This window comes from Sus scrofa, chromosome X, assembly GCF_000003025.6.
Source record: "Sus scrofa isolate TJ Tabasco breed Duroc chromosome X, Sscrofa11.1, whole genome shotgun sequence".
In the NCBI taxonomy this organism is placed as follows: Eukaryota; Metazoa; Chordata; class Mammalia; order Artiodactyla; family Suidae; genus Sus; species Sus scrofa.
In genome coordinates this window covers 109,070,750-109,096,650 of record NC_010461.5, presented here as the reverse complement: position 1 = coordinate 109,096,650, position 25,901 = coordinate 109,070,750, and the positions used below count along the sequence as shown (strand labels likewise).

Here is a 25,901-nt window from a genome sequence, read left to right as displayed (position 1 = left end):
GGCCATTGGTTTCTTGCTTTTTTTTCACCTGGGGCCATCTTCGCTCTCCATGGATTATACTGTCCTTGAAATTTGGGCATGCCTTCATAGAAACAGTAAAGCCAACATTGGAATCAATGGGAAACTCTCCACGCATCACATCCCCTTGCTTATAAAGCTTTTATACTATGGGTTTGCTTGTTCCGTAGTAGAGCATAGTAAACCCAGCCTTTTTTTTTTTTTTTAACGCAGTCTTGAACTGAGTCTCAAGTACCATTTTAACTAACCAGAATAGTGAGTTTTTGAATGATCTTGCTCAGCATGACTTTAAATTTTAAATCACCCTGATTTATCCCACTTCGAATCGGGGATTCTTACAACATACCAGTTCATCTTGGCTCATTGGAGCTGGTGCTTTGATACCTGCTTAAGCAGGAGTAGTTAGGCCTCCACATGGGGTAGAATGTGTGCACTTACCCTGGTGCCACATGAAAGGAAGAAACATAGGACTTGGAAGGAGGTAGCTTGAGCTCTCCACCTGTTACTGGGTTGAGGGCTACGTAGGGCCTCTCACTTTCTTATTCCCTTATTGTAGGTGCCCTGTGGGATCATTCTGTGACAGGAGGATTAGCATATTATATACATACACTTGAGACACTCTTCAGTATGCTCTTCAGCTGTGTACTGAAAGTCTTCCAAATGTTAAATGATTTCAGTTGAAGTGTGGAAATTTATCAGAATGGAATCTAGTATTGCAGAGGAAAGGAGGTTTAGTGTATGGGAGTAGACTTTGAGTTCTATCCAAGTATTTCCCTGATAGTTTAAATGATTTTTTCTTGATTTTTTTTCCCCAGTAGTGACCTTGCCTTGAGAATCAAGACTCTGCCATCATAAAACCGTGGACAGCTCTTGAAGGGTATTGGTTTTATCGCTAAAGAGCTGGATATCCAGAATTTGAAGAGATTCTAGTATAAAACTAACACTTGAAACAGGATCAATCTGTACAGAGAAACTAAAGAATTACTTCTTTGGTGTTGTCTCCAGACACAATTCGTTGCAAGCAAATTGGAACTTTAAGATTGTCAATAATTCAGGATACGTGTATTTTATTTGTAAAGAGACCATGGCTGCTCTAGTGGCACATGGTTTTGTCCAAATATGGAGCAGGAAAACTGGTATGTCTAAGTCGAAAGAAGCATTCATTCAAACAGTAGAAAGAAAGAGCAAAGTTAGATTGGTGGTCTATTTCCGTACTGGAGAGCATACAACTTTTCGTCTAAGTAATAATATTAAAAGCGTGGTCCTTAGATCCTATGGAAAAAAACAAAACCACGTGCACTTAACGTTCCAAGATAATAGCTTCTTGTTCATTGAAAAATTATCCTCCAGAGATGCTGAAAATTTGAAGGCATTCCTGGATAGGGTCCATGAAAATAATCTTCAACCACCCATAAGACCTGATAGGGATGGGAGCGTCTTTGCCAGCACAGCAGTACGCAAGCCAGTCAACAAAACTTCATTTCACAAAACATGTAAGAAGTCAGGTAGTCCATCTTTTGAGAAAGGGGGAAAAAATGAAACACCTGATCTTGAGAAGATGCCTTTGTTTGCTTCAAAATCATCAACATTGACTTGGGAAGAGTTATTAGAAAATGGATATGGGAAGAGAAAAAAGATGCTGTCATCTGGCTCAGAGATGAATAGGAATTTCCTGAAAGAGAACATCTTTGTAAGAAAGAAGAGGTCTAAGACAAATCCCTTCAGGCATGCAAGCCACAAGGAGAGGAAAGAATCAAGGTTAAAACAGAATAAGAAATTGGAATTTGGGCCTTCATTCAAGATCAGTTCTACTGGAAAACCTTACCTAGATGGCGTTGGTCTTCTCCAGATGCTGACTAAGAATATATATTTGGCATTTCTGTCCGAATCCAAGTATGGTGAGGATGACCCAGACTGGGACAAACTCAAGATGACCTTGGACTTTTATCCAGAGAAACTATGGCAAGGCTTCCCCAATTTGGGAAACACCTGTTACATGAATGCTGTTTTACAGTCCCTATTTTCAATTCCATCATTTGCTGATGATTTACTCAGTCAGGGTTTCCCATGGGGTAAAATTCCCCTCGATGCACTTAACATGTGCTTGGCACAGCTGCTTGTCTTAAAAGACATTTATAACATAAAAATCAAGGAGAGGTTACTTGTGAATATTAAGAAAGCCATTTCAGCAGTTGCAGAGATATTCTCTGACAACATTCAGAATGATGCTCATGAGTTTTTAGGTCAATGTTTAGATCAGATGAAAGAAAACATGGGACAATTAAACTCGATTTGGGAGACCACATTTGAGTCTGAGCAAGGAGATTCACCTCAACAGGTTCTCACCGGCAGTACTGCCACCGAAATGCTTGTCTGTCCTGTCATCACTAATTTTGAGTTTGAGTTGCTGTGCTCAATTGTTTGTAAAGCCTGTGGGCAGGTTGTTCTTAAGACAGAAGTGAGTAATTATCTCTCCATCAACCTTCCCCAAGGAACGGAAGCACTTCCCTTGTCTATTCAGTCTAGTTTTGATCATTTCTTTGGAGCAGAAGAGCTTGAGTATCAATGTGAGAAGTGTAAGCACAGGGGTTCCGTTGCTGTGCACAAGTTCGGCAGGCTGCCCAGGGTCCTCATTGTCCATCTGAAACGCTATAGCTTTAATGAGTTTTGGTCTTTAAAAAAGGATGACCAAGAGGTCATTATTTCCAAATATTTAAAGTTATCTTCCCATTGCAGTGAAAGCACCAAACCACCACTTCCCTTAAGCAAGAATGCACATATTAGGGAGTTCCAGATCTTAAAAATCTTTCAAAGGATAAATTCCGAAATCTTCGGTTTATCAACGCCTTCAGCAGAACCGACCTCGGAATCCAAGGATTCCTTGGCTGCTCACATTGGATCGGAAAAAGAGGCTGAGTCACAAAAATACCAGATTCTTGATAAAGGTTTAAGTGGAGAACAGCAAAAAGACCTGGGAAAATCTACACCGAATGTAATGGACTCCACATTGTTAAACTCAGGAGATGGAGCAGCCATTGCAAGAGAGCTATTAGCAGTGAGCTTAATGATGGATCTGGAAGACAACTTCCTTTCTCCGAAAGGTAAACCCACCAGCAGCACATGTCAAGAAGTGCCTGAAAATCCAAAACTAAAGAAATGCAAGAGATCCAACATGTTTGTAGATCTTGAGGGTGTCACTGAGACTATCAAGCATGTTTGTAAAGATAAACCCTCCAGAATTTCAGAAGTATTTCACCAAGAGTCTGAACAGGCGCAGCAGTATGAAAGGCTGAGACTCTATGAACAAGCCCTTTGGCTGGCACTGCTTCAAAGCCTTCCAAAGCCAGGTGCCCGGTACACAAAGAACCCGAGAAGACCTACAGAAGTACATTTTCAGGGGGCCGATGTGAATTCCCTAGGTGCATTGGGTTCCGATAAAAACCCTGGAAACAAAAAATGTTTAGATAGGAAGACAGAACCTGAAACCAAGAAACCAAAAAGAAATGCCGAGATGGAGGATCCTCATGCCTATCGGCTCATTGGTGTTGTCAGCCATCTTGGGAAGACCCCCAATTCGGGCCATTATATCAGCGATGCCTACGACTTTGAGAGGCAAGTCTGGTTCACTTACAATGATCTGCAGGTATCAAGTATCCAAGAGGCCCCAATGCAGGAGGCTAGGCTTTGCACTGGGTACATCTTCTTTTACATGCACAATGAGATCTTTGAAGAGCTGTTGGAAAGAGAAGAGAACTCCCAGCCTCATAGCACAGAGGCAGGGAAGACCCCTCGGGAGTAGTAAGAGGGACAGACTCCTGGTTGCACAGATCTGCTTGACTGCCTCTCCGTCACTTTCTCCATGGAAGGAAAACTCTGAACTCTAGCCGAACATGAAGAGGCAATTCGCATCCAGGACTAAAGTTCAAGCAGAAACACTTGGAAATCTCTGTTCTAACCCCAATCCAGACACCTCAACCCCCCAGTTCAGACTGATAAACATTCATCTCTCCTACTAGACGAGAACTGTGCTTTTCATAGTCTCATGCAGTGGATTTTAAGTGCAGTCCTCAAACCAGCAGCATAAAGAGCACAGAGGACTTTGTGAGAAATAGAGTTTTTTGATTGCACCTTGGACCCACTGATTCAGAAACTCTGGGGCGGGAGGCAGCAATCGATGGAGATTCTGCTGCCTGACGAAGTTGAAGAAGCACTTCTCTAGTGTGCAGAGGTCTTGGTGTATTTTGCTGTTGTCTATTTGAATTGTTCATATTTTGTAAAGGGATTTGATTACATTTTTTGTTTTTTAGATTCACATATACCTTTCCTTTGTAAACTTATTAAGCTCAAAATGTACACACAGCCTTACTCTCTGCTGATCATATTCAGCGATTTGATGGGGAAAGAAAGTTTCTGAAGTCCTGGCACAAAAAGGCAGGCTGGAGGAGACCGGTTGCTGCGGTCCTGGCAACACATACTACAAGAAGCTTGTAACTTCTGAATCCTCTTGGGCAAACCTAGATGAGACTGAATGCCATATCAAGTCTCCAGACTTTGCTAGGTCCCTCCTTTTCTGCAGTGTCAGGGCTACACCTTGAAGGTGGAGAAGTTGCTGTGCCCTGAAGAAATTTAACACCTTTTCCTGTTTGTCTGCGAGCGAGCTGTCCTTGTGGTCTAAGCCCGCTGTGCCATTGTGGTCTTTTCAGAGGGGCACTTGCAGTGCCTCAAAGAAACACTGATTGCCTGGACTTCATCTGAAGCTTTGAACTATCTTAATTCAACATGACAAGACTAATTCCAGATTTCTTTTACTTTTACTTGTACCTAATAGTATGGTGACCTTATTCCTTCAACGAGGGAATAATACCTGCTTTAAAGCAGACTTGTAGGATTTGAAAATCTTGTTACCGACTTGATAGTGTCAAAAAAAATGTGTGCCTGAATATGATCTGCTTCTGGGTAAAAGCCTCATGGATCCCGAGGTGATCATATTCTGTTGGAGCTTCGTGTAACTCAGGGATTTAGTAATTCCGATAAAAAGCTCGTGCCGTCTCCAACCTGACCTTTTGCTGTCTTTGAGGCAGTGATCCTGTAACATTTTGTACCTTTGTAATTAACAAATCACTTGTGCTAAGAGGCTTTCTCTTATCACGTAAAGGGGTTAAACGTCGGGTCCCACCTTTACTAGCCTGGGTGTGACCCCCTGGTGTGTGGGGTATGGTCTTAGGACACTTGAAGTAATCCAAGAGCTTCTTGGCGCTAGAGGCGCCCGAGGAGGTGAACTGGAGCTCTGGGGCAGGGGAGCTGGAAGATGCCCTCCAAGGAGAAAACCAGATTCCAAAGCTTGAGAAACAAAGTTTGTTCAGAACGCAGTGTATCTAGAAGGAGGTCTGAACGGGAGCTGAAGGATGCTGAGGTAGACGGGAGACGTTTCCTGGGTTGAATTAATCGCTTCCGCAGAGGAAAGGTGTCACCCAGACCGTAATGAGAGGTCCGTGCAGCCTGCGCAGAACTTCAAGTGGCTGCCGCAGGTGGAGGATGGGCTTGGAGTTGGGAAGTTAGAGGAGGGAGTGAGAGTTCATTTTCCCAATTTCAGATGTTTGACTTCTCTAAAATAGTTTAAACTGAACCCAGTTCCATAGGCATCAAAGCAAGTGTCTTGGAAAGTGAGGGGAATGCTATTTTGTTTTGAAAGGAGAAAGAAGATGCCAGCAGTTTGCAGAGATTAAAAGTTTGGGGTCTGGAGTATACAGTATCGTACATCCGGAACAGGCTACTCTGCAGCATGTCTCATGTCCACCCGCAGGCAGACCAGAAGGTGGTGGTGAGGTCCTCCTGGGCAGGTGGCTCGGGTGGGCTCCACCAGGGCCTCCTGAGAAGACATTCTTAGTGCATGGTGAGCAGCTGTATACTACCTACCTGTTATATTGTTATTACAAATAAAAGATGAAAAATTCTTAAGTGATTCAGTGGCTCTCATTTGCTATGAATCTTAATCGGTCCTCTGATTTACAAATCAGGTTTCCAGGTGACCCGTGGCTGTAAAGACGTCCTTTGAGGCTCCATGTATTGGCTTTCTCTTGCTTCTATAAAAATTACCACAGAGTTAATGGTTGCAAACAGCACAAATTTATTATCTTAGAATTCTGGAGTTCAGGACTCCAGGATGGATATCGCTGGGCTACAGTCCTTGCGGATGCTCAGAGGGGATGATCTGTTTGCTTGTCTTTCCCGCCTTCCTTGGCTCGTGGCTTCCTTCTTCCACCTTCAAGGCCAGCGGTGCTGGCCCAGTCCTCACACTGCCGTTCTCCTCTTCCACGTTTAAGAACCACAGTGAGACTGGGCCCAGATGATCTAGGATAATCTCCCTATTTTAAGGTCAGCTGAATGGCAGCAACCTTCCTTCCCATTTGTGTCATAATAGTATATTCACAAGTTCCAAGCCCTAGGATGTAGACGCCTTTGTGGGGCCCGTCTCTCCCTACCACACGACAGTAGAAGGGCATGAAAAATAATCACAACAAAAGCAGAATGATTCAGGCCTCAGACCCTTAGGGAATGGGTTTAGTCACCCCACCAGGCAAAGGACCCAAAAGCATCTGAGGTTTTAACCAAAGATGTAGGAAAACGGTAATTGGTAATTGAAGAACTAAAACCTGGGGACCAGTTACAGAAACAAGGGCTCTATTAGCGTTGCATATTTTCTCCGTGTTTTTTATATGCTTGTGTCTATTTGCACATACTCACCATTCTCTTTTTCTCTATCCTGCCTCTTATTTTTTATTTTATATACAAGTTATTGGAAGTTCACTTTACAACTTGGTCTTTAAAGGTAGCGACAGAGGGTGGTCTGGTGGTGAAGGATCCAGCATGGTCACTGCAGCGCCTCGGGTCACTGCTATGGTGCGGGTTCTATCCTTGGCCCAGAAAATTCCACATGCCGTGAGTGTAGCCAAAAAAATAATTTAGAAAAGGTAACAACAGAATATTCAATGGCTGCTTGACTGAATTTGAGGAATAATTAATAGAGCCCACGATGGATGCAGTGACTTGGGTGTGAGTCATCTAATTTGGGGGAACGGTGAAAACATAGGAAAGGATTGGTGTATCTATTCAGTAGAAATAACGGATTTTGTTTTTTTTGCTGCTGGAGGAGAGTTAAATGTATGTGGTTGTGCACAGGGAAGTGGAGTAATAACCAAAGAGTTGGCCCAGGCCACTTATCCATGCCTCTCAGTTTCAAGTTCACTCCCACCACCACCCCCCCTTATTTTTGGTCACGCTCATGGCCTGCAGAAGTTTCAGAGTCAGAGACTGAACTCCTGCCACAGCAGTGATAATAACGCCAGATCCTTATTAACCCGCTCTGCCACCAGGGAACTCCCCAAGTTCACCCTTCAATACAAGCTCTATGACCTTGGACAGAATTCCTTGAGGCATTTCTCCTTCCTAGACAGCACAAGTGGAGCTTTCTTAGTAGAGGGTGTGAGGGGTACGGTGGGTGCAAGTGGAAAGGATTCTCTCGCTAGTTCCAGTTGTTGACGTAGGTAAGCAGTACCAGCTGCGATCGCAAGAAAATCTGGGGTGCAGTCACCTGGCCGTGGAAGCAGACTGTGTGGTTCCTGAGACCTCACTTCCGGCCTGGAGATGACTTTCCTGCGGCCATCTCCACCTGGACACCATGTGCCCTGACTCCCTTTGATCATGTGCTCATCCCAGGTTTGGATTTTCCACATGTAAAAGTTCCAGGGCCAGGGATGGAACCCATGCCACAGCAGCCACCCAAGCCACTTTAGTGACAATGCCTTAACCTGCTGTGCCACCAGGGAATTCCCAGGGCATTTTAAATTTGACCCAAAATCTTCCACGATGTTGCAGCACACTGATTTCTCCATGTTTTTGTTTTTATTTTTATTTTTAGGGCTGCACCCGCAGCATGTGCAAGTTGCTAGGCTAGGGGTCGAATGGGAGCTGCAACTGCCAGCCTACACCACAGCCACAGCAATGCCAGATCCCCGACCCACTAAGCAAGGCCAGGGATTGAACCCGCATCCACATGGATACTAGTCAGATGCATTGCCACTCTGCCACAACAGGAACTCCCCGCTATGATCTGTTTTTGAAAATAAAATATGGGAAAATAGCCCTCCTGATTCATTTACATACTCTCCAACTCCAGCAGTCCAGTCTAGTAGTTGTGAAAAGGCCTGGAAAGCCTAAAATATTTCCTATCTTGCCCTTTAAGGAAAAAAAAAAATAGCCCTTGCTTAGACTGCCACTCTGATAGGGCTTGAAATTCCGCACTGGGGACACAGCATTTGGGGATGATCCTCTTGCTCTCGGAACAAGCCTGGGTAGAGACAGTATTCCAGTGTTCAGCGAGTCAGGGGCTTTTCTTTCCCAAATTTTAGCCAAGGGCAGAGACAAATAGGGATCGGAGGAGGGAGAGAGGAAGCTGGAGCATTAAGAGGTTCTATAGGGCAGAGTAAAAAGGAGGGTATGTATATGAACACAGTTTACCTTCATGGGATATACCTAGATATCTGTATACATATATAGAGAGAGAGATATGGGTATGTAGGTACATCCTATGTAATATACCAATATAGGATACACACAGAAAATAGGGAGCACTGGGTGGCAGACTTGAATGCTTACCATTCCTTGCAGCATTTGTCGAGGACAAGCCCAAACATTGAGGAATGGCATGGACAACATTACACTGAGACTTTGAACAAATACCAAAAAGACAGAGAAAAGGTTCCAGTTGAAGAGAATTCAGTTAACCTCCACAAGGATTAACGGAGTCCTTCATCTATTAATAGCCAACTACAGGTGGATAGCCTAGCTGAGAAGAGAGGACTTGATCTAAAATATTATTGAGTTCCCTGGTGGCTCAGCGGTTTAAGGATCTGGCATTGTCACTGCTGTGTTTCAGGTCACTGCTGTGGCACGGGTTTGATCCCTGACCCGGGACCATCCACATGCCGAGGGAATGTCACAAAAACAAGAAAAAAAAAAAAAGGAGAGGGTAAGCTGGTTAAAATGGTCTTTTGTATCCAGAGAAATTGCTACTTATGCTAAAGATAACGTAGTCATGTGTGTGCGTGTCAGGGTAGTAAGCGACCCTCCATACACACACCCTGCGAAGTGGCCACCCAGTGAAACCTAACATGAAGAAGCGAAGGTGACATCCATGTCCACATTGAGACCATGTTAAGAGATTTTACATACAGTCCGCTGATATTTGTGAAATGCCTGAGAAATGAATAGAAGGTGGTTCGTTTCTGGTTTGTTTAGCAAATCTGTAGCAATTTATCTGCCACAAAGCCTGAAATATTCTTCAGGACAAATATGCAAGCTAAGTCTTGGAAAGTCTCTCCTTTGCTATATCTTTTGGAAGCAGTCTTCCCAGGACTCTGAGCTTTTCTTTCCAGCTGTGACATGCTGCCTCACCCACCCCCAGCATTGCGCCTCGGCAGCAGGTAGGAAATGAACACTGAGAAAGAGCCCTTTCCCCTCGGAATTGTCTCTTCCTGGAACACCACGTTCCTCACCCCATGCCCGGTGTCCTCACACAGCATCTAACGCTATCGTTAAGGACGTACTTCCGGTTTTAAGAATAACGAGTTCTGGGGGGGCTGATGCCCACATGGTGATTACAGCTAATCACGCCAATAATACTGCATCAGCATAATAACAGCATGGTACTGCAGACTTGAAAGGTGCTCAGAGAGGCCATCTCAAATGTTCTACCCACAAGAAAAAATGGTAATTACGTGACACGACAGAGGTGTTGGCTAAGGCTGTGGTGATCATCGTTTTGTAACATATACGCGGATCGAATCAACACGTGTACTTTAAACTCACACGAGGTTATCCGTCAATTATATCCCCATAAAGCTGGGAAAAGGGAGAAAGAAACCCCCTCCCCCAACTCTTTTGTGCTCCGGGAAATGACTGCTTGTAAAGAATCTTCCCCCAGGACTTAGGTAAGACTTGGGCTGACACCGACCCTCCAGATGCCCATTCTGGGTCTCATCAGTTGAACCGAACTGTTTGTTTCCATTAACCAATGGGGACCTGGTTTGACTCAAGTCCAGCTCCTCCCCTCCCAACAGATCCCTGAACTTTGACTCACTCTGAGCCTCAGAAAGCGAAGTGGCCCCTCCATAACAGGCCCCCCTGAAAAATCAGGCGTCCACAAAGAAAGACATTCCTTGATTAATGGCCAGATTATGCCAGGTTGGGGTCTTTCTGGCCTGAATTACTCCCTCCTGTAACAGAAAACCCCCGACCCCAACCTTTGAGCTGCTTGGACTTCGATGGTCAGAAGGTTCTCCAGTGGCCACAGCCTCCCTCCTTAGATGGCAGTAGCCCCTCCTTCCCTCGGTCCCCTTCCCTAGGTCAGGACTTTTTATTCTACTTTATTGTATTATATTGTATTTATTTATTTATGGACTATGGTCATGATATGTGGAAGTTCCTGCCAGGGATCGAACCCATGGCACCCAAGCCACTGCAGTGACAATGCCTTAACCCACTATGCTACCAGGGAATTCCCAGGGCTTTTAAAAAATTTTTATGTATTTATTTTTAAATGATTTTTATTTTTTTTTTCATCATAGCTGGTTTACAGTGTCCTGTCAATTTTCACCATGTCTTTTTAAATTTGACACATGGTGTAGCAGCGCACTGATTTCTCTGTGTTTTTTTGTTTGTTTTGGTTCGGGTTTTTGCTTTTTGCTTTTTAGGGCCGCACCTGCGGCATATGGAGGTTCCTGGGCCAGGGGTCGAATCGGAGCTACATCTGCCGGCCTACACCACAGCCACAGCAACGCCAGATCAGAGCTGTGTCTGCAACCTACACCACAGCTCACGACAACACCAGATCCTTAACCCACCAAGCGAGGCCAGGGATGGAACCCGCAACCTCATGGTTACTAGTTGGATTCGTTTCCACTGAGCCACTATGGGAATTCCCTGATTTCTCCTTGGTAATCGAGATCAACCACACCAGTTAGTAGACTAACCCCCTCTTTATGCCACTTTGCTACAAGATCAAAATGTCCAACCCCCAGTTCCCTGGAACCATTTGTGTGGTCCCAGGTGGAAGCATCCTTCCCTTGGGAACTAGTATCTCCAAACCAGTAGAGTTCAAAACTCCTAGCCTGGAAAGCAAAAACGCAGGAAGTGTGTAATTGGGTGTAATAGTGACAGGAGCCGTGCCCACGCCCACTCCCACCCTCTAATTCCTGGACCCATGTGCTCTGGGTCTGGGGGGACACAGGATGACCTGTGATTTAAAACATAAACTGCATCCTGGGAGGCTGAATCCCATCCCAGCAAGGTGTTTTCTCCCAGTTGGCGCTGTAACTGAGTCTTCTGTAAGCCATTGCATCTCTCAATTAGGCCAGCTGCTGATGGGTAATGGAGGATGTTGGAAGACCAGTTATTTCCATGGGTACAAGGCCACTGCTGCCCTTCCTTGCTGTGAGATGAGTTCCCTGATGAGCCGCAAGGCTGCATGCACTGCCATAGCTCAGATACGGCATTCTCAGTCCACGGATGGGGGTGCTGGCAGAAGCATTCCCCACAGGGGAGACAAACCAATATCCAGAATATCTGTCTATTTCAGTGGGGACAGATATTTGCCCCCTGTATGGGAGAAGAGGTCCAGGGTAATCAACACGCCCACAGCTAGTGGGGAATGGTGCCGGATCCAGGGCTCCGTGTTGATCTCTGTCATCAGCCGGTTACACACTCCGCAGTAGCTGTTGCCCAGTCAGCCTTCCCAAGGGGAAGTCTATGTTGTTTTGCCCATGCGCAGCCTCCATCCTTGCCACCCATGGCTACTTTGTTCAGAAGCTCATTGAGCAAGACATCAAGTGGCTGGAGAAAGAGGCCCATTGACCTTCACAGAGGGCACCATCCTGGCCACCTGCGATCTTCACATCCTGTGCTTATCCAGAGTCACCTACCCACGTGCCTCTTCCCGGGACTTCCTCACGTCCACACCCCTGACCCACTGCACAACTGCCAGAAGCAGCGGAGAACCCTTTCCTCCTGCAATGTCCCTCCAGCGCCCTCTACTGGCAGATCCCGGCACTGTGCTCCGTGTGAAGGAGGACAGTTTCAACGTGTTCTGTTTACCAGAGTGTGAATTGATGTGTGAATTTGGAGCTAAGAGACAATGCATTGATAACTGGCACGGAGTCCTCACTTCAGTATCATCAAGCCCGTGCTTTATTTGGATTATATTCCTGTGTGCTTGTTGAGCTAGTAAATTTCTGAGCCTCCATTTTCTGACCCTTGGAACAGAGCTCAATGTTCAGGGCTTAACATTGGTATATTTTTTCAGCAACAGATTTCCCAAACACTTGAAAGTAAATCTGTCCCTTTTAGAATCTTGCCTGAAATCCTTGAGTCTTCCTTTTTTCTACCCCACAGAACATTCGCTTCACTTAAAATTTTTGAAATAAGTTACTCATTCATTCTACACTCATGAATTCCCCAGAAAGGCGGTCGGAGCAGCTGAGCTGCAGGCCTCTGGCTGTAAGGTTCTACTGAAGAAAGGGAGACGTTTGGAGTTTTTATACTAACAAGCCCCCCCCACCCCCACCCACCGCTTTGCTTCCAGTCTTTTCGGTGCAGAGGTTGACTGATTTGCCTTAGGAAAGACGAGTTGATGGTAATGAAAGCCCTAACAACTGGCCTGATGCAACAATCACTTTAAAAAATTTTTTTTTTTTTCTATTTAGGACTGCACCTGCACCATATGGAAGTTCCCCAGCCAGGAATCAAATAGGATTTGCGCTCGGGCCCTATGCCACTGTCACGGCAACGCCGGATCCAAGGCCCATCATTAACCTGTGCTGGTTCCTTAACCCACTGAGTGGGGCCAGGGATGGAACCCGCATCCTCACAGAGACAACGTCAGGCCCTTAACCCACCGAGCCACAATAGGAACGCCCATAAGTACTTTCTATACCTTAGCATTACTGGTGCTACAGGGCTCCAGGCGTCATGGGAGGAAGCTTCTTGTGACATGGCTCGGGCCACCAGGAGCTCCTCTAGCACATAGTGGGTATCCTCGTGTATGATGAGTATCCTTGTATCGGGCTCTCCCCAGAGGGCCTAGGATGGCAACAAAACGTCCATAGGCTTGTCCCCAGGACCCACAAGCCTCTGGGCGATTTGGAGACAGTTTTGCACTCCGCAAAACTGCAAGCCCGTTGTTTCTCAGCCCCTCTGCAGGCACCGCCTGTGACCTTAGCCCCCTTTTGCTTTGCATCAATTCCGCCCATCTTGCACAGCCCACCTTCAGGTCTACTTGGACCTCCCTCAGTCTCCAAAGCCTCTGCCTTTGTTGCAACCTCCACCTCCGCTCTGTGTTATCGCGAGACTGCCTCTCCCCACAGGACGGCTCCCGAAAGCCTCTTCTTCTCTCTGCCTCCCCCCCCCACCCCGCTCCACAGCCTTCCCTTAAAGCGCAGGGACGCTCTCCTTTCCTCCGTAGGCCAATCCCCCTCCTCCCGACCCGCGACAGTAACTGCATGGTCAAGGCGAATCGCTGTTTGCTGAAGCTTAACTCCCCTCTCACTGCGCCTGTGGTGAAGCGACAGGGGCTGGACTGTGGGACCCCTCCCGAGTCCGGGGGGTGGGGGGCGAGGCATAGTTCGCTTAGTTCCGGAGGCCCCATGGATTGAACTCCACTGTCTGGGTCACGTTGGCAGTTCCGAGGGAGAAGCTGCCGTTCAGCAGAGAGAGATACAAGGAGAAAATGAAACGTTTGCTGAGCAGAAGCTCTCCTTGAGCAAGAATTATGACCATTATTGAAAATGATTATCTTCACTATAGGTTTTTCGGTTTCCTCTTCGAGAAGCTTCTAATGTTCTTTTGGCCCTTTTCATTTTACAAGCAATTATCCACAAGTGCAACCGAAGTGCCAGGGATCTGAGCTGTTATTAAAACGGACAACGACGCGGTCTAAGGACTAAATGGGAAAACTGATCATACCTTTCATAGGCCGTCTCCGTCGGTTTTGTTCTTGTTTGTGTTAGAGGCGCAATTTCCGTAAAGAAGGAAAACAAACTGCGGTGCTTGTGTTACCTAGAAACCACCATGCTGAACATTCTTCTCTTAAATTGGGGTCCAATAGTCACTAAGAGCACCCTCCCCCGTGTCTGCAGCGCTGCTCCTAAACCGGGGGTGTAATGAGGAAGAGCTAAGTTCTGAAGCTGCCTTACCTTGAACCAGCTATTTAATGACTGTGCCTCGGTTTCCTAATCTGTGAAACGCACACTGAAATAATTTATCTCTGGATGGTGGCGGGATTAAAATAAATAATGTGTGCCATAACACCGTGTATAGACTTAAGGGTCAAACAAGTGTTAAACTCGGAGAGCCCTGCCCTTTAGGATGATAGATGATGGTTGCAAAGCCAAGTTTAAGACGCACGTGGAATAACTAAATAGCACAAAACATTTCCATTCCAAGCTGTGGATATCTTAGAATTCTAAAGCTCTTGTCTCCCAAGGAAATCGAGGCGTTCAAGGCAGCATTTTCCAGCTTGGTAAGTAATAAGCAATGAAAGTCCACGCCCACCTTCCCATCCTTCTTTCCTGTGCCACCACCCCCCCCATACCATTTTTCTGTGGTGTTCGAGGCAGTTCATAGGCAATTTATTTGAGTCTGGCTTCCTGGGAATTCTAGGTAGGACCTAACCAGTGGTGTGTTGGAGGCAGTTTGGACTGGGACTGGATGTTTATGTGATTCCTGCCCAAGTCCATAGTTGATGATATCCATTGGTAGCTTGAACTTGGCCATGGTGGGAGTTTTCATGCCACAGTTGGCAACTGCTACAAATCAGCTCTTTTCTTTTGGCCGTTCAGAGAGCTAGTTGTTAGACATTTACCAGCATACCTATCTCTTTTGTTTGTTTTGCTTTGTTTTGTTTTTGTCTTTTTGTCCTTTTTTTATGGCTGCACCCGTGGCATATGGAGGTTCCCAGGCTAGGGGTCGAATTGGAGCTGTAGCTGCCGGCCTATGCCACAGCCACAGCAATGCCAGATCTGAGACGTATCTGTGACCTACACCACAGCTCACGGCAACGCCGGATCCTTAACCACTGAGAGAGACCAGGGATCGAACCTGCAACCTCATTGTTCTTAGTCAGATTCGTGAACCACTGAGCCACGAAGGGAACTCCCCCTGTCTCTTTTGGGTTCTCGATTGCTCAGAGAGACACCGCTTCTCTTCCTGAAGCAGGCAAGAGTGTATTTGGCAGCTTGTAACCAAAGCCCCCAACTGAACGATAGTGTAAGTCTAGCTGTGTGGTAGCAGGTATTGCTGAAGGTTGTTCAGCTGTGTCTTCCTTAACATACTGACCTGGTGGTTCCTCCTTTCCATCCAGATATTGGACCCCCCCTCCCCAGACAATTCATTTTGCACGTGGCCACCAATAGCTGCGAGTTGTCCAGGAAAGTGTGTGTGGTGAGCTTTGCCATCTCTGTGGCAGAGAAAAGCAAGACAAAGGATAGATGGGATTGGATTTGAGGGGAGACGTCAGCCCCAAATCCATCCCTGGTTATTGGGCCCCTGATATTAACAAGATTCAGAGTTAAGATTCATTTCAAAGAATGAGTTAAAGCATAAAATAGGCAGATGCTTTGTTTCTTCTAAAACAGTTGTGGTTCCAAATTGAGTCCATGGGACATATCTTTATTTCCTCTAATGCCATCCCCCGTTGTATGGTGTTACTTAGACGTGATGATGTTGTGATTGTGTGTGTGTGTGTGTGACTGGGGCTGCGAGTCTTTGTAAAGGTCATCGCAGAGCCACTACTGCTGCCTGTTACTCATATCTTGATGCTTTTAGAATCCTTCATGGGATCCTTAGTCTGCAGGATTATTTGGGGATTATTTCAAAGAAAATTCCAGACACCGTAACATTTCACTTGAATATATGTGAAAATCTTCAGGAGCTTGCTTTTTATTTTTATTTTTTAGCCCTGCTCGCAGCTGTGAAAGTTCCTGGGCCAGGGATCGAACCTGCACCACTACAGCAGATACCCAAGCTGCTGCAGTGACAACACTCGATCCCTAACCCAGTGACCCACCAGGGAACTCCAGGAGCTTGCTTTTTAAAACGAGAAACAGAAACCTTTGTGAGTAACTGCCATTGACTATGCAGTTTACAGAGAATAGCTGCCTAAGGCAGAAATGTTTTCCTTGTTTGTAAGAAGAAATGTGAGGGAATTCCCATTGTGGCTCAGCGGGTTACAAGCCTGACTAGTATCCATGAGGATGCAGGTTTGATCTGTGGCCTCACTCGGTGGGTTTGCCATGAGCTGCGGTGTGGGTCACAGACGCGGCTTGGATCCTGTGTGGCTGCGGCTGTGGCGTATGGAGACCGGCAGCTGCAGTTCCAACTCAACCCCTAGCCCGGGAACCTCCATGTGCCGCAGGTGCGGCCCTAAAAAGATAAAAAAATAAATAAATAAAATGTTTTTTAAAAAGAAGTATGGTGACATGTCCTTCCTATGATGTTTTATAGAAAGCTTTGTCCTTTCTTTATATCATACATATTTGTCATCTCATCTTGATTATAAAGCAGCTAAGGAGAGAGCCTGTTTATCTTATTCATGTTGTAATCGTCAGCTTTGCAAGGTCTGGCTGTCTTCCAGAAACTCCAGGCCTGTGCCGTTTTTTGTTTATTCAGTTTTTCTATGGTGTCAGCCTCATAGACATAGTTTAGTCTTAGTGATCTGTTATATATCACTGTTTGAAATGGTGTCGGTTCCTGGCCTTCAATATTTACAATTCTACCTCTGTGTTCTGCCTCTTTATTAGACCATCCTAGGCTCGAGTAGCTGGCAATAAGTTGCCTTCTTTATGAAGAAAAAAAATCAATACCTTGTTAGTGGTGTTTTTCCAGATGAAATGAATGGATTAAATCAGCTTTTACCTTATTACAAAGTTTATTTTTGAGCAGTAAATGGGGGTCAGAGGAGCCCAAGAACTGGGTGTCTTCTGGAAAAATTTAATGACCTGGTTTCATTTGAGATGAAACAGCTCCCACCTAAGTGACTCTGTTCTCTATGACCCAATCCATAACCGGAGCCTGTGATCAAGTGGGCTAATGGTCAAGCAAAGTATCTGATGCTATTGGGCATTAGGATCATACTTCATATTTTGCAAAGTGCTTTTTCATTATTTATTCCTCACGACCTACCTATGAGATCTCCTGGCTGTCTTATCTCCCATATTGTGGCTGAAATATGACTAACCGATGCTCATAAATGCTTCAGGAAGCTGAAATGAATATAGGTCCTTGCCGACATACAAACACCCGACGTTCAAAATGGTCAGCCTGCTTTGCCCTTGGGAAGGGGGGATGCAGCTCCCCCAGAGAGCGGGAAATATCTCCATTCTCCTGTGGGTACAGAGGTCTGGGGGCGGCAGGGATGGGAGTTACGAAGGAGGGCCGTGAGGGTGAGCGATTCTACACTGATTGCTGCTCCAGAGACACATTGTTTAACTGGGGCTTCTGTGCCCAGCGAAGTTCACAAATGCCCACGCACCTGCGATGCTCTTCCGTTTGTGCTTCCGTGACGGCCTATCAGGGCTTTTGGGATTTTGAGTATAAAGGAACCCTGGGTTCACTGAGGGAAGGACCTTCGACACTTTGGAGGTTTGCATCCTGTTTTGGACTAGCCCCCCCCCTTTTTTTTTTGTCTCAAGCTACTTCTGCTGATACTTGATCACATTCTCCTCCAGCGAAGTTTCTAGAATAGAACAGTCTTTAGGGAAGGTCTGATGGGGTGACACAATAAGAGAGGAGGGCTTCTGTCTGCCGTGGCTGCCTAAGTGATCGTGAATGGCAAAGAGAATTTTATTGAAAGCCTCTTTGTGCCTGAGATGGTTAGGTGCCATCTCAACATCTCAAATTGCGGTGGCTCCATCCCGTCATTCTAGAGCAAGGGCAGGAAGATGGAAATCTGTTTACATTGTGAATACAGTACATATATGCACACATGAATTCTCTGGTGATTTGGTCTCAGTTAAATATGTTAGTGCTAATTAGTTTCAGAAAGTACAAGATTTGCTGGAGTTCCCATCCTGGCTCAGAGGTTAACGAACCTGACTAGTATCCATGAGGACATGAGTTCAATCTCTGGCCTTGCCCAGTGGGTTAAGGATCCGGCGTTGCCATGACCTGTAGTGTAGGTTGCAGGGCAGCTCGGATCCTGAGTTGCTGTGCCTGTGGTGTAGACCAGCAGCTGTAGCTCTAATTCGACCCCTAGCCTGAGAAGTTCCATATACAGCAGGTGTGGAAGTAAAAAAAAGAAAGAAAGTGAAAACACTCATTCAAAAAGATATATGGGAGTTCCCGTTGTGGCGCAGTGGTTAACGAATCCGACTAGGAACCATGAGGTTGCGGGTTCGGTCCCTGCCCTTGCTCAGTGGGTTAACGATCCAGCGTTGCCGTGAGCTGTGGTGTAGGTCGCAGACGCGGCTCGGATCCCGCATTGCTGTGGCTCTGGCGTAGGCCGGTGGCTACAGCTCCGATTCAACCCCTAGCCTGGGAACCTCCATATGCTGCGGGAGCGGCCCAAGAAATAGCAACAACAACAACAACAACAACAACAAAAGACAAAAAACAAAACAAAACAAAACAAAAAGATATATGTACCCCTATGTACAACATACAAGAACAGATGGATAATGCAAATACGGAGATTGAAATGCTATGAAATATCAAAAGGGAATGCTAGCAGTTAAAAACACAAACAGGAGTTCCTGTTGTGGCTCAGTGGGTTAAGAGCGCAACGCTGTCTCTATGGGGATGCAGGTTCAATCCCTGGCCTCAGTGGGTTGAGGATCCATCGCTGCCGTGGCTGTTGGGGCAGGTTACAGCTGTGGCTCCAATTTGACCCCTAGCCTGGGAACTTCCGTATGCCACAGGTGCAGCCCTAAAAAGACAAAAAAAGAAAATCTTTGAATTGATATTTCTTTCTAATGATGCTATAGAGTCCATATGATTTTTTTGAGGGGTGAATTTTAAGAGAAAGTGCAGTGGATTAGACGTCAGGAGATTGAACGACCCTCAGATCTAGTTCTTTGATTGACTAGCCTGCAAATGGGTCCTTCGCCAAACCACCCAACCCCTCTGGACTTGTTTCCTCAGGAGTCGAATCAGGGTGTTGAGCTAGACTGACACTGCCGCTTCTTGGCAGCATTGGGACTTTCTGCTTTATGCCGAAAGGGCATGGATAGTAACAGGCCAGCTAGTGCTAGAGAAGGTTCATTGCCAGAAAGCAGGCAGAGGATCTTATCTCAGAGGATGACACTGGAACTCGTTTCCTCTTTTATTTTTCTTTCTCTCCAGCAACTCGTTCCCATTCATGCACCTGATTTTTGCTCAAGACATGCACACACCAATCTTAGATCCAAACGCCTTAACACCAGTCATATCAAGGTTTTTCGTGTTTTGCATCTCTTCCTTATTTCCCAGCTACTGGAGCTTACGCCTGGGTCACCAGGAGCTGTGGCCTTGCAACCTGTCCATAAGTGTTCTTTCGTTGGCAGCACTGCTTTATTGAAGCAAGAAAGGAAAAGGGTGTGTGTCCATTGAAAATGAAACCACCTGCAGAGCTTTCCCAGCAAGAACTTAGGTGATGCTTCTTTAGAAGTATGAAGCATAGGGACGATGTTTCCCAAAGATAATCGATAAGACTAGAAAAGCCCAGTCCAGAGAGGAGTTTAATTGTGTCTTTCAACCATTAGTAATGAGAATAGAGAAAATACTAAATAGATGCATCCTTATCTGTACTGTGATTAGAGCTGTGCATACACTTTATAGTTGGCATTCACTCAGTTGTGAACTCTGCAAAGCAGAGACTGGATGGGTTATCAGATAGTAGTAAAGCAGTTTTGTTTTTTTGGCCGCACCCAAGGTGTATAGAAGTCCCTGGGCCAGGGATCCAGTCTGTGCCACAGCTGCAGCAACAGCAGATCCTTAACCCACTGCGCTGGGCCAGGAATCAAACCTGCACCTCAGCAGTGATGGAAGCCACCACAGACACAAGGCTGGAGCCTTAACCCTGCCTACAACCTATAAGTTTTTGTACATAGTATATGGCATCCTGGCGGTCCTTGAAAGACAGCCAGTACTCCAGGTGCAGACTGCTCTAGGTTGGTATCTGGGGGCTTGGTGTCAGTACCTGAGATAAGGCTCTGAGGCTCATCTGCTCTCTGTGTAGAGGTGAGAATAAGCCCATTGGCACGGCCTGGACCAGAAACCCAAATGTGAAGCCAGGCAGATAGACATGGCGTTCCTGAGAAAAATATGGAGGGAACTGTCCAAGGTATAGAATCCAGATAATTAAGATCCGGGATTGAGAACCGGAAGAGAGCAGCAGGAATCAGTTTGATCTGTGGGTGGGGCTGGATCGGTCATCTATCATAAAATATTGGTCAGATTGATTTGAATAAATGAGGGAAATGGTGTGCTCTGTCTGGTTGTGTTAAAGTGGTGCATGTGGCGGCATTTTGCAATCATCGGTACATTTGTTGAGTGCTTACCACGGCGAGATGGGAGGACTAGGAGATGTGCATAGAAGCAGCGGGCTTAGTAAGAAACAGCCTTCCTCTTAACTATGGCGAAGGAGGGGAAAGAAAAAATTTCTGATGTTCTTTAAAGTAAATTGGCCACGTCTCTTTCAATTCAGAGTGTTTGGCATGTACCGTAAAGCACTTTAGAGTAAGAGAATAATTGAGATTTATGGGAAAAGGGGGTGGAGGCGCAGAGGATAGGAACATAACAATTTAGGTTTCAAAAATATCTGAAGGGCAAGAAAGAGAAGGTGGAAGGTATTTTCAAAGACTGGTAAAAATGCTTTGATTGCCCTCAACATCAGAAATGACCTGGCTTCTAAAATTACAAACTTGTTGGGTTATGAAGAGCAGAGATTGGCACTACTCAACCAGCCTTGAGCTGCTTGCAGCCACCCCTTAATAGGTACGCTTTAAAAATTTTCAGTACAGCCAGAAAATGGAAAACTACTTTGCAGTTAAGATTGAGGCAAATCTACATCTAAAGTTACTGGAAAAATGTTTAAGGGACAGCGAATGAAAACAGGAAGTTGTAAAATAGCTAGTCTGGTCTGATTCCATTTTACTAAAAAGCTTGTCAATATGTAGAAAATAGTCTGGAAAGAATACAGCCACATAATAACAGTAGTCATTTCTGGGAGACCTTTTCTTTCTACTTTCTTCATTTTGAAATAATGTTACTTTGTATAACCATTGTGAAATTGTGTTAGTATACATGGAAATCAATTTGGCTATATTGAAGATCCTTAATATTCAAAAATATTGAAATTGTCCAAACGTTGAAAAGATTTTTTTTTAAATGTCGAAGAGGAGCTGTGAAATAGCTCCTGTTCTTGACTTCTTTCTTTTGAACGCATCACCTGAAGTTTTTACTATCTGGTCTAAGTCAAGAATCATGTTGCAGGAGGGGATGTGGAATGCAAAACATAAATTGTTCAAACATGATACATTTTAAAGATTGTGAATATATGTCTTTGATGATCTCAACTTAGATGTGGAGCAATTTATATTGGTCACTTTGATTTCAATTGAGATTTGAGGGCTTGGTTTTTTTTTTTTATCAGCAATGAGGAGGTTTTTTTTCATCTTCTCTTGGTGAATTTGCAGCAGCTTGGAATGTAAGTACAATCTGGGAAGCTGGCATGCAGTGTTTAATCCAGGCCAACAATTTGGACAGCATGCCCACAAACTGCAATGACGTTTCTTGCTAGAGGTTAAAAATTGTCATTCGTTTTTTAGATTTAGATTTTTGGCAAGGAAGAGGATATTACACACAGTTCCTAGAATTTATGGTATGGAGGGATACAAAAATCTCTAGGTCTTGGGCTCTCATTCTGGAGTTTTATACAATATATGCCGTTGTTTGTGCATTTTTCTGGATTAAAGTTCTTTTCACATATATCTGGCTCTCAAGGAATAGAAGACCCAAAGCACATTTAGAAAAGTTTGAGGTTCCTGCAAATATGTTTCGTATTTGTTATAGTCTAGTGTTGATTGATATTAGCTAAAGCATGCTAGAAAGAAACAAACGAGTGCATATTAAACATTTGTCAAAATTTGCCCTGGCTTTCTGACCCATGAACAAAGGCTGCCCAGATGGGGAGGTCAGGTAGGAGCCACAGGAGCTCTCTTTGCCTCTTAAGTTCTAGCACAGGTCCTGCATCTCAAGTAGGCAGTGCGACTGTTATGGTGATGTGTGTTGGTCTTCTGTTTCTTTTTTTAATTTTTAATTTTTTAATTTTTGGCTGCATCCATGGCATGCAGAAGTTTCGAGGCCAGGGATCGTACCCATGCCACAGCAGTGACAATGCCAGATCCTTAACCCCCTGAGCCGCCAAGGAACGCCTAGGCCCATTGCAGAGTAAATTTTTCTCCCAAACATCCTGAACACAAAATCTGCAACACCTCACGAGTTCGCGTGTCATCCTTGCGCAGGGCCATGCTAGGCTTCTCTGTGTCGTTACAATGTTTAGTACATGTGCTGCCCAAGCGAGCGCCCCCTGTTTACCTCGATGTTCTCTCTTGGTGGAAGTGATTTCCTTCTTTGTCAGACCACCTGTGTGGTTGGGCTGCCAGCGGAGGGCACCTGGATATCCACACCCCGAGGCCAATTCAGGGTGCTTGTGTCAGTAGTTAAAAAGAAAGAATTATCAGATTCTCCCATGATTTTTTTTTTTTTTTTGGTCTTTTTGCTATTTCTTGGGCCGTTCCCGTGGCATATGGAGGCTCTCAGGCTAGGGGTTGAATTGGAGCTGTAGCCACCGGCCTACGCCAGAGCCACAGCAACGCGGGATCCGAGCCGCGTCTGCGCTTACACCACAGCTCACGGCAACGCAGGATCCGAGCCGCGTCTGCAGCCTACACCACAGCTCACGGCAATGCCGGATCCTTAACCCACTGAGCGAGGCCAGGGATCGAACCTGCAACTTCATGGTTCCTAGTCGGATTTGTTAACCACTGAGCCACGATGGGAACTCCACCCCTTCTGTATTAAGAGGTGGATCACCCATTAGGCTGTGAGCCACTCCTACACAGCCACACACTCCTGTGTACCACCCAGCATAGTGTCCCCATTGTCTGCGCCCCTCTCCCCAGAAAGTGTCTGCAGTGCCGATCTGGGTGGTGGCGATCCTGTACGGGATTGAGGGGTTCAGCGAGCAGATGGCCAGTGACATTTGGGGTATTGCTATGACCCCAACTCCATTCCAGAACACCCTCTCATGCTTGTCATAAAAGTCTGGTAATGAATTTTGTCCCAGTTCAGATACAGTTTGTACGGCCCGTCCCCACTGGCCCCCAGTGGACGGTGGCGGAGAGGGGGGGTTGGCCAAGTGTAAGGCGTCTGCCCTTGGCCTGGCTCTGTGTGCGAGACTTGTGTGAGTTAAGGTCACCACGGCCAGAGAAGAGCCCGGGCCACGCGAGGCAGGCGTTGCCGCTGTTGCATTTCTATGCGCTGTCAACTCCCACAGATCCGGGGAGAGGTTTGCGCCTTTGTTATCCATAACAGCAAGGGACTTGGGAAGTGGAGGCGTCATTGGGAGTATGAATGACCTCGAGGGCTGGAGTACCTTGTTCCCATTTGTTGAGGGCTGTTTTGGGGGTGCCAGGTTCTGTTCACTATCTGCAGCATCTCCCTGAATCATCGCACCCCTGGTGGTAGAATAAATCATCACCTCCAGGAACAGTGAGGCTGCACAGCGAAGATGTGCATTCTTTTTTTTTTTTTTTTTTTTTTTGTCTTTTTAGAGCCGCACCCACGGCATATGGAAGTTCCCAGGCCAGGGGTCGAATCGGAGCTACAGCTGCCGGCCTCCACCACAGCCACAGCAACACCAGATCCGAGCCGCGTCTGTGACCCACACCACAGCTCACGGCAACGCCGGATCCTTAACCCACGGAGTGAGGCCAGGGATTGAAGCTGCGTCCTCATGGATACTAGTCAGATTCGTTTCTGCTGCGCCACGGCGGGGACGCCAAAGATGTACATCCTGACTTGGAGTCCATAGGGACTAGTTTCTGCTGATTTTACAAACAAGACGAAGGGAGTTCAGAACCAAGATTGGAGCACACATGTATCTGATTATATAGCTTGTGTGCTGTTAGCCATGTAGCACCCCAGGTTGTCATGGGACATATGGGGGTCGGGTAGAGGAATTATCAAACATTATTTTAAAAATCATGGGAGTTCCCTGGTGGCTCAAGGAGTTAAGGATCCGTCAGAGACTCGAGTTGCAGCTGTGGCTCAGGTTTGATCCCTGGCCCAGGAACTTCCACATGCCACGGGTGTGATCGAAAAAAAAAAAAATCATGTCAGTTAATGAGATTGTAAAAAATAAAAAGGTATAAAAGAAATTCACTGGGAGTTCCCGTCGTGGCGCAGTGGTTAACGAATCCGACTAGGAACCATGAGGTTGCGGGTTCGGTCCCTGCCCTTGCTCAGTGGGTTAACGATCCGGCGTTGCCGTGAGCTGTGGTGTAGGTTGCAGACGCGGCTCGGATCCCGCGTTGCTGTGGCTCTGGCGTAGGCCGGTGGCTACAGCTCCGATTCAACCCCTAGCCTGGGAACCTCCATATGCCGCGGAGCGGCCCAAGAAATAGCAACAACAACAACAACAACAAAAGACAAAAAAAGACAAAAAAAAAAAAAAAAAAAAGAAATTCACTGTATTTTTGCCATCTAAACTCCCAAACTTCTACTATTTTGTATGTTCATCCCGCCCTACTTTTGGAGAGTTATAATTATTTAGGTATGTACTTTCAAAAACCCTACTGTGTATGCAGTTTTTCTGTGTTTTCACTCAGTGTAGCATAGCATTCTCTATGGTATTTATTTACTTTTGTAGTCTAAATTTTTCATTGATTTTAAAAAATAGCTTTGTATTCTTTCTGATTATAAAAATGGTTTCTGATTAAAGAGAATTTGAAATTCAAAAGGACACAGAGAAAATAATGAAGAATGAACTCTAGGATTTCCCGCTGTGGCACAGCAGGTTAAGTCTGGTGTTGTCTCAGCAGTGGCTTGGGTCACTGCTGTCGGTGCCTCAGGATTCGATCCCCGGCCTGGGAACTTCCACATGTTGCAGGCATGGCCAAAAATATAAATGAAGTTTGTGATGTGAACTAATTATTAATTCAGACAAAATAAGTATGTCTTCACCCTTAGTCTTCATTTGGACTTTTCCTCACCCATTTAATAAAGTTATTTGAGCTAGAATCTGTTTTGATTGATTGATCTCTAAGCTTTTTTTTCAGCTCTGAGGTTTTATGGATTAAAATGGAGAAAGTTGCATCAATCACAGACAAATCAACTTACTACTATTTCCTTATATTTGGCTATCAAAATATGTTTGAGAGGATTTGTGAAAAGGCGGAGGGCAGGTAAAATGAGTGGATTAGGTTATTCTATCATGTAAAATCATTTCATTTTCTTTTTTCTGCCTTCCCAGGTAAGGAAAGAAAAGTGATCGATGCAGAAACTTCAAATGTACCTATCTCAGTTGTCATTTACTAAAATTTTAATGTTTTTGTAAAACTTTCATCTATCTTGCCTTTAGATACTGTGCCCAAAATTGATTTTAAAAATTGATTTAAATAGAATGCACAGAAAGCCAGTACTTTGACTATAGAGGCTAAACATGCATTCCTCGCTGAATGCCTAGGTAGATGCAACAGAAGCTTAGGACGTGCAGAGTTGTGTCTTAACAAAACAGCTTTGGGAGCCCCAGGAAGCCTCAGACCTGCTTCCACAAAGAGGCTGATCCCTTTTCT

At 45.5% G+C, this 25,901-nt stretch overlaps 1 protein-coding gene across 1 annotated transcript; it reads left to right on the top strand.

Annotated features, from left to right (window-relative positions):
* On the top strand, positions 1,103-4,029 carry USP26 (ubiquitin specific peptidase 26). Its single transcript, XM_021080583.1, has one exon. It carries the CDS (start codon positions 1,103-1,105, stop codon positions 3,815-3,817), a length of 2,715 nt encoding a protein of 904 aa, XP_020936242.1. The 3' UTR covers positions 3,818-4,029.

Coding starts and splice junctions, on each gene's coding strand:
- USP26 (XM_021080583.1), top strand. CDS start 1,103: ATGGCTGCTCTAGTGGCACATGGTTTTGTCCAAATATGGAGCAGGAAA.